The sequence below is a fragment of the Amphibalanus amphitrite genome, unplaced genomic scaffold, assembly GCF_019059575.1.
Source record: "Amphibalanus amphitrite isolate SeventyFive unplaced genomic scaffold, NRLGWU_Aamphi_draft 000259F_arrow, whole genome shotgun sequence".
Taxonomy (NCBI): domain Eukaryota; kingdom Metazoa; phylum Arthropoda; class Thecostraca; order Balanomorpha; family Balanidae; genus Amphibalanus; species Amphibalanus amphitrite.
In genome coordinates, this window is record NW_024881754.1 from 58,083 (window position 1) to 72,180 (window position 14,098).

Consider the following 14,098-nt stretch of genomic DNA (forward strand, 5'->3'; position numbering starts at 1 on the left):
AGTGCATCAAATCACGATTCTGTTTGCTTGAGATAGTTGGAGATCGTTCCCGGCGCCAGAATAGCAGTTTTCATTTTCCCCCATTGACTTATAATGGTGAGGTCACGAAGATGACCTGACCTCATATGACCTTTAGGAAAAATCCGAGATATACAAGTTGTGACACTCATAATGGATACTACATAGATCCTGTAATTTTCATTTCCCTGTGACATCTCCTCTGGCAGTCATGAGGGCGTTGCAAAGTTGCGACATCTGAAGACCGTGCAGAGGTCCACTTATGACGTCATAGGTCAGTGACTTCACCTGACCCCAAAATTCGGTTGGTGTCAATTTCACCTTATTTCACCTGAGTTTGACCTGACCTCCACCAGAAAGCAACCTAAACCGTTCCTGATGGTGATATAACCAACACCATTGAGCTTGAAATGAAAAATTGGCCATAAAACATGCATCACACAGTCCTAGTAAAATTGGGTTCCTGTGCTGACCCTTGGTGACCTGACCTGTGACCTGACCTGGTATTATCAGTGACCTCTAATAGCAACATATATGCTAGGCACTACTGATCGCTGTATCGCTGATTTTCGATAAAATGCGTTTTACCCGATGTTATAGCGCATTACATGGAAGATCCGTGACCGGCAAAACATTTTATATTTGACCTGACCTTTGACGTCATCGATGACCCCGGGGTCACTCAAATTGGATTTCCATCGACAAATTTGATAGGGCTTTCGAACGACATTTGAATTTTGCGGATCCGTCCAGTGGTTTCGGAGACAGGAGGGGGGGGCAAAAATAGCCCCCCCCCCCCAACCAGGTCGCGTTATAAACGGACCCCACCAGGGCGCGGGTTAATTTGGACCGTCATTGCTCACGCTCTATGGGTGCCACCGTATTACTGACTTGATTTTCGGAGAGCGAAAAGGACAGGGCGTCGGATAACGAATTTTCACTGGGTGGGCAAATGCCAAAAGTTTGCCCGTAAAGCAAAATTATGTATTTTTCGCCATATTTTAGTTGCTAAGATGGTATCTTGGCCAGGATCCCTAAAGAACAGGGATACCCGATGAAGTTTTTGCAATATCGCTGCGGTCACGGAGTACAATTCTGAGCCGTCAATGTATTTTCTTGAATGCTGATTACGAGACAGGCCGGGGTTGTAGCGGTTCACTCCCGACTGTAGCTGTAACTGGACGAGACTGACCGAGACTGACTGAGGGAGTGTGCCTGTGAGAGACTGCCTGCCCGACGTCGGTCGCCGGTCGGGCCAGCGCTGAGCGCAGTCGTCGACTCAATCCGCGCCGGGCCAGGAGTGTTTGAGCATCCCCTGCGGTTTTTCGGATATTAAAAAAACGGCGTGTGCATTGCTTCCGCACAAATTTTAATTTAGTAAATTTTTGACCTCAGGTCACCAGGTCACTTGGGGTGACCTCACCTCCTAAAAAAGTTTCAATGTCTGTCATGGCTACACTGAGTCGCTGATTGCTTTTAAACTTTCACCGACTGATATAAGGCCAACAATTTGTTCAAAATGTACATATATCTCGAAGCTTCGAAAACGATGAGGTAATGGTCATCTTTGCGATCTTCCCATTATAAGTCAATGGGATAATTCTTCGGAATGCTTGCGACAAGGTATCACTCATGTTAGTTGTCGGACTTCCGTCCCTGTCTTGAGTTGGGATGTTTTACAACGTTTCGGCCAGTCTCTTCTCCGGCCGCCGTCAGGCGTTCTTTGGTCCTTAGAAAGACCTGTTTGTAGAGTTGCGCCGTAAGCGTCTTCCTCCTCCTCCTCATCATTTATTCTTATGTCCATCCATGGTAAATGGCTTTTCGGGTGCTAAAGTAAATACATACAAATATATAATACACATACGAAAGCTAGTAGTAACGCTTATGTAAGTGCACAATACCCATACGAAGCCACAAAGCAGGGGCGTAGCTTCCTATGCATACAGTTGGTGGGGCAGCTGCCCCACCAACTTCGTGTTTTGCCCCACCAATAAGTGTTCTGCCCCACCAACTTAAGCTGATTTCTAAGACTTTGTTGTTTTGCAAATTAATCTTTTTCGCACTGAAAGGCTTTGGAGTGTCTGTTTAATGCAACATATAATATCTGTAATGATAGGAATTGATTCAGTGTGGCATTTTATTCAACATCATAATCGGACATTGTGGGTTTGACGACATTTTGCCCCACCAACTTCCCTGGAAAAGCTCCACCCATGCCACAAAGTATACGTAATGTACATTAGTGACACATCTATCAGTCGCGTTCCCTCCAGCCAGTCTTTCGCTCTTTTGCGACACAGCGCCGCTGAGCGAGCCCCTCTCACACCGGCAGGGGCGCGATTCCATTGGGCAGGCGCGCAGGAAAAGAAAAAGTTTCGTCATGCACTCGTCATACCTTATCGAAAGCTCCTGTGGTCAGCGGGAAATGATCTCGGGTTTTCCTGGTGGTAAAGCCACGGTTGTAACTATTCCACCATAGAGGCCGACATAGTGGCCTCGATAGTGGAGCGGTTAGAACCGCAACCTAATTATCAACGGGAAACCAAAGTTCAATTCCCGCTAAGCACAGTAGCTTCCGAATAAGTATGACGCGTACGGCACAATCCTACAAACACTAAGGTCCTTCTAAGGACCAAAGAACGCCTGACGACGGCCGGAGAAGTAGGTGACTGGGCGAAACGATGTAAAACGAACATCTCAACTCAAGACGGGGACGGAAGCGAACTAATATCAAGGGTAATTGGAGGAAATTGAAATGCGTTTTGTGTGTGTTTTTTTTTTAAACGTTAATATATTAACGTTTTTTTTCACAAAAAAACACCGAACCTAATTTGACCAAATATGCACCTAATCTGCACCAAACGTGCACCAAACGTGTAACAGATGACCGTCGTAAAAACGGCTACCATCGCTTTAGCATGCGCCTACCAGAAGTTATTAGCGAAAAACTGTTGGGCTTCTTACAGCCTACGACGACCTAAGATGGCCTCAGAGATATAAAAAAGGATCACGGGTACCATTTTTCAGTTTAAAGTGTCTTATAGAATTGTTAATATGTGTTTGAAAGTGTTCAGAATGGAGTCTGTCCAGAACAAAACGCATTTCAATTTCCTCCAATTGCCCTTGATATTAGTTGTCGGACTTTCGTCCCGTCTTGAGTTGAGATGTTCGTTTTACACCCTAAATCAATATACATATGAATGTATCTCACGACAGCTAACAGCATTGAAGCGCGCGCCTCATAAAGATAGGTATAGTCGACTACAGAATGATGTTCCACTTTTCACAGGCAATTATTTGCCTGGAGTGGTAGGCTGTGCCGCATCACACGGACTGAGTCCACAAATTATAGCTTTGTCCCAATGCTCACAATCGACACGCTTAATTGCGTGATAAACGGCACAACTTAGCGCTCCGGTCAACTGATAGCTTCTGAGGAGTGGAACATCATTCTGTAGTCGACTATATATACTTACATACGCATAGAAAGGCATGTTACGAAACACGCGAACGGATAAAGATGGTGGCGAAGGGAACTTCTCCCAAAACTGTCATTCCTTTTTAGTCACTGCCCCATACACCTGTATGTGATGCCTCAAATAGAGTTGTAGGTGAAGGGAACCGAGGCTACCATTCGATCCTTCAGATAGCACCTTGTATTAAAAGGCATAATATATCAGACGCCCCCTCCCCTTTAACAGCTTTTTGGTGTCCAGGTTGCGGACTCAAAGCGTGCGGCTAGACCCACCCTTGGATTCGCCCCATAACTCTAAAAAGTTATCGCGTCCCTGGCCAGGGGGTTCCTGGCCAGGAACGCGGGCCTGTCCTTTTTACAACGTTAAGACTAACTTTCTTGCATGAGGAGTCGAGGACCCATGCAGATATTGCCGCGTGATATTAACAAAATTTGACATAGAGGCATCTTGTTAAGCGTCATAATTGTACAAAATTCAGGAGTGAAAAACGTGTATCTATGCTGAGAAACACATAAAATTTTAAGGTGACTTTTCTATAAAATACAGAGACGATTCAGTGGCCGTCTTTATTTTGAATTCGAGGTGCCTGACGACGGTCAGCTAAATTATCGCGCATGACCAATACCACGATATGTCGGTGACTAGTCCTGCTCGACGGCGACTAATGCTCGACCTTAAACGTCTTCAAATGGAACCGCCGGATGGTGTCAGCGCGTCTCCAGTGGGTGATGATTTTATGATATGGGACGCAATTATTTTTGGACCACCAGACACCCCTTTCGAAGACGGAACGTTTCGCCTCAAGCTACAATTCACCGAAGAATATCCTCACAAGCCACCAGATGTTCGATTCATGTCAAAACTTTTCCACCCAAATGTTTATGCAGATGGTTCAATTTGTCTCGATATATTGCAAGGTCGCTGGAGTCCAGTCTACGACGTTGCGTCTATCCTGACATCAATTCAGTCTCTGCTAAATGAGCCGAACCCAAACTCTCCAGCCAATGCATACGCAGCTCAATTATATCAAACGGACAAGAAAGAATACGCTCGCCACGTTCAGGCAATGGTTACTAGCTCGTGGAAATCATTGGATGACGATCAAGAAGGAACAAGTTATCAAGAGACAGTCGAACCGGATTCTGGAAGAGAGTCTGATCTTGACGAAGTGTCATGACGGGCAGCGTTTGGGAAGTGCGAGCTGGGAGATTGTACCCGGTAAGACTGCTAACAACTGTTTGCTGTTGGCCAGATGTAAATTAATCATAATGTTGGCATCGCATCAATGTATTCGTTGAATCTGACCTACGCAATGTAGCAATTTTCCTTGTGAATTTTCTTTAAACTGGCGGGCATATGTTTTAGTAGGTACTTACGACTAGTCTAGAGAGCGTAAAACAACGAGGTGGCAGCAGCGGGCTTCAATCAGATTACACTGCAAAATATTGTTTCAACGGTGTTATCACACAATTGTTCAAACACATTTTGTGGAAAAATATATTATAGTGCCTTTCACCAAGCTATCACATCTACCCTTTAAACTAAAATGAGTACACATCAGAATGGGGTCAAAGACGAGCATTATACCTGTCTATGCCAATTACAAACTACATGAGTTCATCAACTCATCGATTGATTCTATTCAGTTGTTGGAGTGAGAATCGGATGAGCATTGCAATTCGAAAATATTTACGCAAAGATGGATAGATGTCTTGCTCAGATTAGCATCACGCGCTAGTGCACACTGCTAAGTGCTAATTAATCGCAATCAGCAGACATTGTATCTACAAACGGCGCCACATTGAAGTCCCTGCTAAGTAATTAGCAGCAGCAGCTAAATATCCCTAAATATGTATTCAATTCATTATAGAGACAAGATGTGTTTAAAGGGATATGTAACCGTCTTTCTTCCGCTTTGCCCTTATGCGCCACTTGGATCAATAAATCGGCCATCCGTATTTTAGCTTATCATGGCACGAGTATCATTGCATAATATTGAAGTTAGTAATCTGCATACCTATGTTTCTCCTGTTTCCGAAATCAGCAGCAAACTGCCATCTATGTATTCTTGTTTGCCTATGAAGTAAATTACCTTTCAAGCAGAGACGATTATTAGAAAAGGAAATAAAATAAAATGTCAATGGTAGGTATGGACGTTATGCAATAGAAATTTAAGAGTGGAATATACCTGTAGTGCTTTTATTATCTATAGACTGAGCTAAGATAATACATTCAGGAGCCTTCACTGTCCAATAACAATTATCTCCTCGTTATAATTATCTCCTCACTATTTTTCTTTATAGATGCGTTGAAATCACGTGAAAAACGGCAGCTGAAAAACGGGAAAATGGGAAAAACTGATGTTGACAGCAAAGCCTTGCAGTGTGAAGAAGTAATCCTTCACGTCGTCAGTGGACAAAACAAAGCTTTTGTCATACCGAATCGCGCACTATTGTTTACAAAGAAAAAAGATTGACTGTCATGGAACTTGGCCGATTGTGCTAAGCTAATAGCATAACATATCTTACGCTAAGCAAACTGCTCTCGACTGGCGTTTCAGTTCGAGCGTTTTTGACTAATTTGACTAGGAATATCAGTCGGATTATGATTCGTTGTAGGTACTAGGTACGCAATAACTACACATACTGTAAGGCAACGTAACAAACTCAAGTTGTCTAAGCTTGAATTAAATGAATCTGCGCTTCAAATGACTGTGAAACGAATATTAACCGCTTTGTATAACAATGAATTATACACATTCTGTGTTAACAAAAGTGTAGCTGCATTCATATTCATGTCATTTATCTTCACAACAACGCTATCTTCAGATCTACATAAGTCGGACGATATTGGACGGCAAAAACACTGCTGATGAGGCTACCATTGAATCAAACGTACCGAATTATCGCACAAGTACGACCTATAAGCACTGTTGATATCATAAATCCTTTGATTAAGTGATATTCGGATGTTGTACCAAGACGATCAGCAAATCCTTGAAAACCTGATACAGCAATAAGCATAAGGTTAAGCTGCTATCATTGTCTTGCGGGTTTTCTTTCTAGTGTAGGCACGATTTACATTCCATAGATATTTAGATAACGATCAATAAAAACAAACAAAAATCCCAACGGCTGAGCGGATGTTACCAAATTCCAAACTAATACCTATCATCATTAAATCTCATTCAGGACTAAAAACAAACCAACACAAAATAGTTAAAGCACTTAAACACAGCACTCCGATGACGCTAGTCACACATTATCCCTGATTTTAACAGAATGTTAAAGCATGATACACCTAATCTCCAACTGAAAATCGTAGTTCATGGAATGTATCGATAAAAATAAATTGGTGGCAAAGAGTCACACTGTCCTCAACCACTGCACTCTCCGGAATATCCGGGTAACGAAGCCAGTCTTTCTGGCACAATACACAACAATACCTCTCGATACGACACAAGTGGCCCTGGCGGAAGCAGCCTAGCCGGAACAATGGCCCAATGATATCGCTTCACCAGTGCCATCTGCAAAAGATCCTGGCGGGCACACACGCACTACAGGTCCAACACAGTTCAGCAATATTACGGCCTCTCAGCCAGCCGTCCGAGCGGCGCAAGGCAGCGAGGTGCTCCTGACCCGGGCGGAAGGGTCGGCCGGGCCGCCACGGCATAAAACGCCGCCGGGCAGGGTCGCGACCGGCTGACCGGGCGGCGGCAGGGGCGCACCCAGGCCCGGCGGCAGGGGCGCCCGGCCGGCCCGGCCCAGGGTCAGACGAGCGTTTCGCGATGTCAGGAGGGCGGCTGCCCGTTGTCCATTCGTCATAACGCGGTGCGCACGCCGTCCTCCGCCTGGCCGGGCAGGTAGACGAGGGTGTCGGCCGGCGGCTCTGTCAGCTCGTCCTTCTCCTCGTCTCCGCCGCCCTGCGGAACAGGCGTCCGGTGATGGGACGGAAAACAATGACAGGCGTCCAGTGAGGGAACGAGAAACGCTGACAGGTCACAGGGCCCCGAGCTCGGCGCACAGTAAAACAGGGCCAGTCCGCCAAGCAGAATCTTTACAGGAACATGGCGGAAGTGAACTAGAACCCCTACATTTAACCATTTCCTAGATATCAATATTGATATGAATGGCGCGGCATTGTTTCGCAGCCATTAATAATGCACAACATGTCATCATTCCTTATTCATTCGCCACACGTCCACCATAATATGGGCTCCGACCGCTTCCATTTCATGGACATGGAAGGTGCTATAATTTCCTATTTCATAACGTTGGTGGTGCAGTCGCCATCGCTACCGCCACCACCTCACTCTATTTCAGCCAAAGAGACCTGATATACAGATCTCTATGATATTGGCTACCTGCCGGGGTCCATCCACAATGGTTCGGACAGCACATGGAGATTCCTGGCAGGAACGCCATCACCTCAGGAATGTCGCGGCCACTCGGGTGCCAACAACACCCCGGCATTCTTAGTGCCGGCCGATATTGATTTGTCCTCTAACGCTTCCGACCTTACGACTATTATTGTGCGAACATGAGCCGCTGTCACTAATGGAGGTCGTTGCCGCAACCAGTGGCGTATCCAGGATCTTGAAAAGGGGGAGGCCAAACCTACTCAAGGGGCCCCACCCTTACCTGAGGGCCCCAGTGGTAGAATACTTAACCCACGCACAGGTGCGGTTTTTTGCCACTTTCGCCATGTGAGGGAGCCTTTTTAGGCACGCTTGGCAATCTAAAAACTCTGAAGGCTCATTCTGGCCTCTGAAAGCCTCTCTTCGGCAACAGAGTGAACGACTCTGGCCTCAGCCGGCCCCATAATGGCCTCAGGAGACCCATGCTGACCTCCCAGGACCCCACGCTGGCTCTTTGGAGCCTTTGAGTCAGTCTAATGGCCCTATGCCGCTCTCGAACCCACGCCGGTCTCTAGAAGCCCATGATGCCCTCTGAGGGTTCCGCGCCGGCTTCTAAGGGCCAAGCTCCTACCTCAGGGAACTCAAACATGCATAAGATCTGAAGTATGGCTGCCGAGGCCCTCGAAGTGGCTTTAATGGCCCGACGCCAGTCTATGAAGGCCCCGTGCTGGCTTCTGAGGGCCCAGCACCAGCGTCTGAAGTCAGATGACAGCTGGCCCCACGCTGGCCTTAGAGGGCACACGCTGGTCACAGAGGGCCTCACACTGGCCTCAGTGGGCTCCACATTATCTTCAGAGGGCCCAAGCTGGTCTCAGTGGCCGGTGGGCCTCAAACTGACTTCAGAAGGCCCCACGCCGCTGGGCTTTGTAGACCCCAAGCTGGACATAGACAGCCCTACACTGAACATGAGGGTCCCACACTGGCCTTAGAAGGCCCAACGGCCAACACTGTCCTCAGAAAGCCCCACAATGGACTTAGAGAGCCCCACGCTAGCCTTAGAGGGCTCCACGGCTGGCCTTAGAGGGCTGCGCGCTGGCTCCTTAGGGTTCCACGCCAGCGTCAAAGGGTCCCACCCACGCCCAAGTCTAAGCTTCTGGAGGACCGCCGAAGCGGCCTCTGAGGGCCTCAACGCTAGCCTCTGGGGCTCAGCCTCAGCCTCTGATGGCCCTAAGACGGCCTATGAGGGCCCTACGCCGGCCTCTGAGGGCCATCAAACGGCAAAATTAAAATAGTTTGACGTAGTTGACTTTATTTAAGGATTTAATGCCTAATGACTTTATTTAAGTTTGGGCCAGTACTTCGGATAAGGCCCTGAAGGTCGTTTCTCTTGGGACACCCAAGCATGCACGGACATCCAGAATTTCGCCCAGAAGGGGGCAACCTGCTCTCGAAGGGCCCCGGGTTACCTGGGGGACACTGACAACCCAGGCAGGGACGTATCTAGAACATTTCGATGGGGGGGGGGATTGGGCACAGTGAGTCCGGTCCCCTTGCGGACAGGCCCCTCTGTCTGTCTGTCTCACTGTTTGCCTGTCTGTCTGTCTGTCTAGGCCCTGAGAAAATGTGGAAAATTGGCAGGTAAAGTATCATTTTGCCTGAGCAATGTGCATAAAATGCACGGTCTTTTATGAAGAAGCGAAGCGAGCGAGCCGCTCAGAGTCGCCGGTGTTGGTCCCTCAGACGTGTCTGTGAAAGGCCGTCAGATGCGCTGGTGCGGGGTCCACACAGGCGCCGTTGTGGGGCCTTAGGGCTTAGAGACGCTGGTAGGGGTCGTCATAGGCATGTAAGGGGCCCTGAAAGTTACTAGTGGCCCTTCATAGGCCGGCAAGGGAACCTCAGATGCCGGTAAGAGGCCCTCTGAGTCGCTGGTAAGTGGCCGTCAGATGCGCTGGTATAGGGCCCTCGGAGGCGCCGGTGAGCGGGCCTTCAGAGCCGCCGATGTAGGCCGTTAAGAGGCGCTGGTGTGGGAACCTTAGAGGTGGCGGTTAGGGCCCTCCCAGGCGCCATTCTGAGGCCCCTCAGAAACAATGGTGTGGGCCGTGTGGCATAACAAACAGGTGTGGGGCCCTTACAGCTGATCTCTCATTAGCCTTCAAGGACCCTCAGAGGCCGGCAAGGTCCTTCAGAACCTGGGGTGAGGCCCTTCTGGAGATAAGTGTGGCTACATAAGAGCCCATGGCGTGTTCTCAAAAGCCCTGTGGTGTCCTTTCACTCCTTTCCAGTTGAACCGTGGCCAGCGCGGACCCTCTGATGTCAATTGGCACCGTAGGGCCCCTCCGGCCCGAGGGGACCCTAAACCATATAACGGACACGTGTCCCCTCGCCCCTGGCTATGCCATTGAATCCAAGTGATCAGGGGCCCTTTAGGTAATCAGGGGCCTCTCAGGTGACTGCAGGGGCTTTTCAATTGATCAGGGGCCCACCAGGCTACCGTGACCAGGGGACCCTCTGATAATCAGGGGCCGGTTATACCAGGGGCTCCTCGGGAAACTAAGGGCCTTCATGTGACTGCAGGAGGTACTCCCCGGGTAAGCATGGCCCCTCAGGTGACCAGAACTTCATCAGATGACTGGCCAGGGGCCATACAGGGGTCAGGGGCCCATGGGTAACTAGGGGCCCCTCAGATAACCAGGAGCCCCTCAGGTAACCAGAGGCCCCTCGGATAACCAGGGGCCCCTCAGGTAGCCAGGGGCCCTCGTAACCAGGGGTCCCTTACCAGGAGTCCTTTAGATAACCAGGGGTCCCTCAGGTAACCAGGGGCCCCTCAGGTAAACAAGGGTCCCGTGACCAGGGACCCTCAGGTAACCAGGGCCCCTCAGACAACCAGGGGCCCCTCAGGTGACCAGGGGCCCCTCGGATAGCCAGGGGTCCTTAGACAACCAGGAACCTCTCAGATAACCAGGGGCCCCTCAGATAACCAGGGCCCCTCAGGTAACTAGGGGCTCGTCAGATAACCAGGGGCTCCTCAGGTGACCAGGGGGACCCTCAGGTAACCAGGGGCCCCTCAGGTAGTCAGGGGCTCTCAGGTAGTTAGGGGCCCTCTGTGTTCGTCACTGTGATAGATATCGCTCTTTGATATTGGTTTTTCTTACGAGTAAAAGACGCTCTGTCTGGTACTGGAATTAAGACAGGGAGACCCCGCCATTCTGGGGGCGGAGACCCAAAACGCCTTCGTCACACTGGTCCCCCTGAGTTATCCTTGGACCTCAGGCACCCGAGGCCCTCTTGGGTACGTCACTGCACTCAAGTGACCCAAAGGGCCCACTTGCAAGTCTGATCCCAAAGGGGGAGCCATGGCCTCTTGGCCTCCCCCCTGGATACGCCACTGGCCGCAACTTCCGCTTTTTTCTAACATCCTCATTCTTTTTTCTCATAGTGCTCTCCTGCCCCTCTCTTTCTTACCTACTTTTTCTCTTTCCCACTATCAGTCTCTCTCTTCTTTTTTTTTTTTCTCTCTCTCTCTCTCTCTCTCTCTCTCTCTCTCTCTCTCTCTTCTCTCTCTCTCCCTATCTCTCTCTCTCGCTCTCTCTCTCTCTCTCTCTCTCTCTCTCTCTCTCTCTCTCTCTCTCTCTCTCTCTCTCTCTCTCTCTCTCTCTCCTTCTCCCCCTCCTTCTCCCCCCTCCCTCCCTCCCTCCCTCGCTCACCGTTCCTATAGCGCTCGCATCCGCCAGCGCCTGTTTGGCCAAGTAGCGCTCCCGCTTGATCTTCATGTTGAGGCTCTCGGGAACGTCCGGCACCACCAAGTCGATCATCTTGCAGATGAAGAAGACGACGTGCTCGAAGAGGATGACGAAGCCGAGACGCACGGCCAGCAGCCGCCAGTAGAAGGTGGTGAACTTGCCGTTCTCGTCTCGGAAGCCTCGGTACCTGTCGATGGTTGGTCAATCAGCTCGTTGACTAGCCGATAGGAGTCTAACATATACGGCATCCCGGTAAAAGAGAACAAAGGATATGTGTGTAGAGGTTTGGTAATTAGTACGCAGCATTGTAGCAGATAAGCATGACTATTGACTTTCTAGGACACGTCTGCATGATCAGTGATCACATCATTTCATTCAAAACCATGCACTTTAATTTAACTCCCATAAGTTACATAGTTAGAACGCCATCTCCTACCAACGTAGCTGAAAATGCGATGCCGTTTAGTGTTTACCTGCAGTCGCCCTTGACGTCGGGGTCCGAGCTGTTGGGTGCGTACGCCATGGTGAAGTTGACGTAGCCCTCCAGGTGCCAGTGCATCTCGTACTGATACAGCATCTTGGGCAGGAACTCAGACGTGAAGGCAATCAAGAAGGCCTGAAATGCCGGACATGTTGCAACGACATCAGCAGACAAGAATCAACGTCAACAAATGATAAAAATGACTCTAATCTAATGCACTTTATGGAAGAGATCGCTCTGCAATCTCTGCTCTGCAATTCAGCATATCCCATGATCTAGCATAAAATGAAAATTTTGGAAAGTAAAAAGAATATATTTGCCCCAACACAGTTCGGTCGGCTATCTCACATTGCTGATGACGGCAAGGTGGGCCAGCGTCTCGAGGATGGTGAACCAGATGCCGATGTTGGCGCACCGCTCGGGGACCGGCCGGCGCGTCTCGCAGAGGAACTTTTGCGCGTCCAGCCGGATCTCCACCCAGTTGTTGAGCAGCGCGAACAGCGGCGCCAGCGGGAACGCCGCCACGAAAATGGTGATGAAGCCGAACTGAAGCACTGTGCAATGGAAGTTGGTGACGAAGCGTTTTAATTTGACGACATGCGCATTATGCAGAGTTGGGTAAAGCACTTTTATAAGATCGTAATTGCAAGAACTTGTTTCAACACGATTACTGTACGGTACATGCAATAATTTACGCAATATATGTTCATATGCGAACCCAGAATTAAAAACTTCCGATTTCAATTTTCAAGGTATGCCGTTCACTTAAAAAAAAGCTTCTCTGTACTAAGTTCAGGATTTCAAGTACCAAAAGCTGACAAATCATGCACTCTCTCCAACCCAAAGCACCGTACCCATTTCCAGGTACTCCTGGAAGAGGCCCTCGGAGTCGATGAGCTGGTAGTCCTCCTCCCAGCGGGTCTTGCTGCACGCGCCGCTCATGCCCTTGACGCCGCGGTTCTGCCAGAAGGCCTTCAGCTTGGGCAGGATGATCTCCTGGGCGTTGTTGACCATCTGTTTGCCGATCATGATGACCGCCAACTGCTGTGCCAACTCCACCAGGCAGCCGCCCGCGGCGCACTGGGGAACCGCGTCTCATGGTCAGCTCACGAGCGACTTGGGTGCTCTGATTGCCATTTGAAATGCATTTGAGTCGAGGGTGGGACTTTTAATACGAGTTTTAATAACCTTCTTAACCCTCGCCCGCACATGCCATTTTCCCATCCTAGAACGCACATGGGGGGGGGGGGGTTGCCACCCCCCCGCGCCATTTCGTTCCTGTTGGAGATAGAGCTTAGCAGTAAAGACCAAAAAGATTCTTTGGGAAGAGACGAATCCAATGATACCCAGTTTTACCTTCTCAGGTCAGTCATTGACCTTCCAGGTCAGGTCAAACTAAAAAAATGTTGCTGTTTTGGGTCACCGTTGGATATCAAGTGCGCTGCTTATCAAATACCGATGACGATGCTGTTTTCTGGTGCCAAGCCAGCTAGAACCTCTTTGTCACACTATCCGACCAGAATTTTGCTGCTGAGGTCATTTCAGGTCAAGTTAGGTCAAGGTCAATTATATGTGTTTGTATGTCTGTGTGTGTCTGTGTGTATACTGATGTGTGCACCGATTGTTTTTGGGTCCATATCTCATGAAATCATGATCTGAGAAGCTTTTACCAAAAATGCAGTCAAAAAACTTCACAAAAAGTAAATTCAGCTTGCCTAAAACGCAATTATCTTAGATGACCTAGGTTGACCTTGACCCTGACCTTGACCCCTGTACATCGTCGAACAACATGTTCCATGATAGGTGGGAGGTAAGACTGGCAAAAAAGGCCGAAATCGGGGTGTCAAAAGCTCACAAGGCCCATGGCAAACGCAAGATGTTGAGAATTGGCCATTTGGGTCATGACATGACCTGAAAAACAAGGTCATATCTCCGAAACCAAAAATCACAGAAACTTGAAATTTTCAGTGGACATCAAGAAAGGATAGATGAGCAGCTATACGAAAAATCAGCCTTCTAGCTCTAA

At 48.9% G+C, this 14,098-nt stretch overlaps 1 protein-coding gene across 1 annotated transcript in view; it reads right to left on the reverse strand.

The window, feature by feature from the left end:
• Positions 1-6,259: 6,259 nt before the first annotated feature.
• Positions 6,260-14,098, reverse strand: part of LOC122386674 (anoctamin-7-like) — a 55,608-nt gene continuing 47,769 nt past the window's right edge. The window contains exons 20-24 of the mRNA XM_043376094.1: positions 12,927-13,152; positions 12,421-12,626; positions 12,065-12,207; positions 11,556-11,778; positions 6,260-7,416 (exon numbers count right to left, since the gene is read on the reverse strand). Of these exons, the coding sequence (XP_043232029.1) occupies positions 7,315-7,416; positions 11,556-11,778; positions 12,065-12,207; positions 12,421-12,626; positions 12,927-13,152 (900 nt within the window). The 3' untranslated portion in view covers positions 6,260-7,314. The remainder of the gene's footprint in view (positions 7,417-11,555; positions 11,779-12,064; positions 12,208-12,420; positions 12,627-12,926; positions 13,153-14,098) is intronic.